This window comes from Lactuca saligna, chromosome 1 (genome assembly GCF_052625555.1).
Source record: "Lactuca saligna cultivar CGN05327 chromosome 1, ASM5262555v1, whole genome shotgun sequence".
Classification (NCBI taxonomy): Eukaryota; Viridiplantae; Streptophyta; class Magnoliopsida; order Asterales; family Asteraceae; genus Lactuca; species Lactuca saligna.
In genome coordinates, this window is record NC_136417.1 from 105,558,172 (window position 1) to 105,560,837 (window position 2,666).

Consider the following 2,666-nt stretch of genomic DNA (forward strand, 5'->3'; position numbering starts at 1 on the left):
GACCCGATAGTGCATGGTCCTTTTGGGTTGCCTTCACCAAAGCAACTTGATAGGATGAATTATAGAGAGAAGATTAATTATGATTTATTAATATATTATGAAAATAATATATTAAAGGTGAAATCATATTGTTTAATTAATATTAGTCAAGAATTAATTGACAATTAATTTTATGGCTAAAAGAGATTAATTAAACTTAAGGGGCTGGAACTGTAATTATAAGATAATTGCATTTGGGCTATGGATTATCTTGGAATAATAGGTTGGACGAATTCTATGGGGAAACCCATTAGAAATTGTCCAAGGGTTATTCTGAAAGGGTCCATGGGCTGCTTAGGGCTTAAGCAGTCAAATTAGGGTTTCCTAGTTGAAAACCCTAATAGCCTACATGTATATATAGTACCTTTAAGCCCCAAAAACGTGGCTAATAGTTCCACTAGGGTTTCTGGACATTTTGGTCAGCCTCCTCTCTCATTATTCTTCATCCTCTTGCTCTTGGTGTTTGTGAACCATTAGAGGAGTGACAATTGTGACTCTAAGCTTTCTAAAGTAATTACAAGGAGGATTTGAGATTGTTATTGCTATATAACAATCAAAGGTAATTCTCTAAACCCTAATTTCAGTTTATAATATGTTAGATCTAAGATTGTAAGTCTTGGATACATTGCATCTACAATAGGGAAACCTAGATCCAAGCATTAGGGCTTGTATGAGCACATAAGGTGTTCTTATGGCTAAAACCCATCACATATGTATATATATATATATATATATATATATATATATATATATATATATATATATATATATATAGATATATATAAGATTAGTCTGTCTTAATGTTAGTATGTTTCATTCACGAAGCCGATCTATAAGAGGGTATAAGGAAATTGCCTATAAAATGGCAGTTGAATGGGTATCACTCTCACCCACCGCTTCCTTGATTGGTGGAGGGTCGTTAACCGAACGGGTAGGATAGGACATTAATTTCTCATTAATAAGTATAATGAAAGTATAACATAACTAAATGTTTTTATAAATACTCAATCTTAGTTACTTCAAGAAAAATGTGAAAATGATGCTATTCCATGAAATTATACTTTGCACCTTGCCAAGTCGTTAGTGGAGCGTGTGTGGTTAACCGACTCACTAACTTGGACTAACAAGGGTGTCAAAGGGTAGCTCGAGAAATGATCATAGTTTAATGGAGCATGTGTGGTTAATCGGTACATTGATTAGGTGGTAAATGATTCAAGAGTGCCAAGCTAATTTCCATGGTTATTCATACCTTATTTGTTATCCTCGGTATCCCAGTCACAAAGTTGAAGGACATAATAAAGATTAAACATGCAATTGCAAAGTTCAAAGAATCTCAAAAGAATCTAGGAATTTCATTTAACACCTAATTCTTCATTTCATTTTTTTTGGTTGAATTGGTAAATCGTCATTTACCTACCTTCAAATATTTTGCAATTGGATTGCGACATCCCTCTTCCGAATTGTGAAATATTGTGTTGGGTCCTAGCCTGAATATTTCATTTGGGTGTTATATTAAGGATTCTTTATCTAATCTAAACATTGTTCTTTTTCTTTTTTATATGTCTGGCTCAAACAATGTATCCGACTCGAACTCCAACTCCTCAAGCTCCTTCACTCTAATGAACATTTGTGCAAGGGTCATGTTCGATGGGTCCAACTTCAAAGATTGGATCCGCAACATTCGAATGGCATTGCATTACGAAGAGAAGGAATGTGTTCTCGTAAAACAACTCAATGAGATTGATGAATCAAAAACTACTCCTGAACAAATAGTTGAGTATAGGGCGCATGAGAAAGACACGACAAAGGTGTCATGTATAATGGTGGCCACTAGGACTCTTGATCCGCAGCAGTTCTACGAGGACAGCTGGCCTAATGAGATGTTCCAATATTTGATGGAAAAGTACCATCAAAGTGTGTGTCAAGAAAGATACGAGATTGTTGCCTCGTTACTCACAACCAAGATGAAAGATGGAGATTCCAACATTAGCCACTTGCAAAGGATGCAAAGGTATGTGGATCGATTGCTCAATTTGAAGGTCAAATTTGATGAAGAGATGGCGATTGATATCATTCTCTACTCTTTACCTGCTTGTTATGATCAGTTCAAGATGACTTATCATCTGAACAAGGCGGCATTCACCTTAAGCAAGCTTCAACGGTTTTTGAGAACTACTGAAAGTGGATTGAAAGGCAAAGTTGTTGCATCCACTCCTATTGCTGCTGCCCCATTCCTGGCTATTGGACATTGGAATGGAAGAAGAGGAAAGCTCCCTCTAAGAATCACATGGGAAAGTCTCATGATGGATCTTCTTCAAATGGATCCAAAGGAAATGGTGGTTCTGCTGCTCCTTCATCTGATCCAAAAGTAGCAAAGTGCTTATACTATCACGACAAAGGGAATTGGAAACGAAGCAACCCAAAGTATCTGCAAGATATCAAGGATGGTAAGATAAAGCCCACCTTCACAGGTATTTACACTATTCAATCTAAATACTCATCACATGCTAATTCTTGGGTCCTTGATATAGGATGTGGTTTTCACATTGTTTTGATTTGTTGGGGCTAAAAAGAAGTTGGGATGTGGAGCATGGGAATATGAACCTGATAATGGGGAATAGAAATGT

The 2,666-nt window shown here is 36.3% G+C and overlaps 1 protein-coding gene across 1 annotated transcript; it reads left to right on the forward strand.

The window, feature by feature from the left end:
• The first annotated feature begins 1,658 nt into the window (after positions 1–1,658).
• LOC145010286 (uncharacterized) lies at positions 1,659–2,411 on the forward strand. Its single transcript, XM_078968851.1, has one exon. It carries the CDS (start codon positions 1,659–1,661, stop codon positions 2,409–2,411), a length of 753 nt encoding a protein of 250 aa, XP_078824977.1.
• The last annotated feature ends 255 nt before the right edge of the window (positions 2,412–2,666 follow it).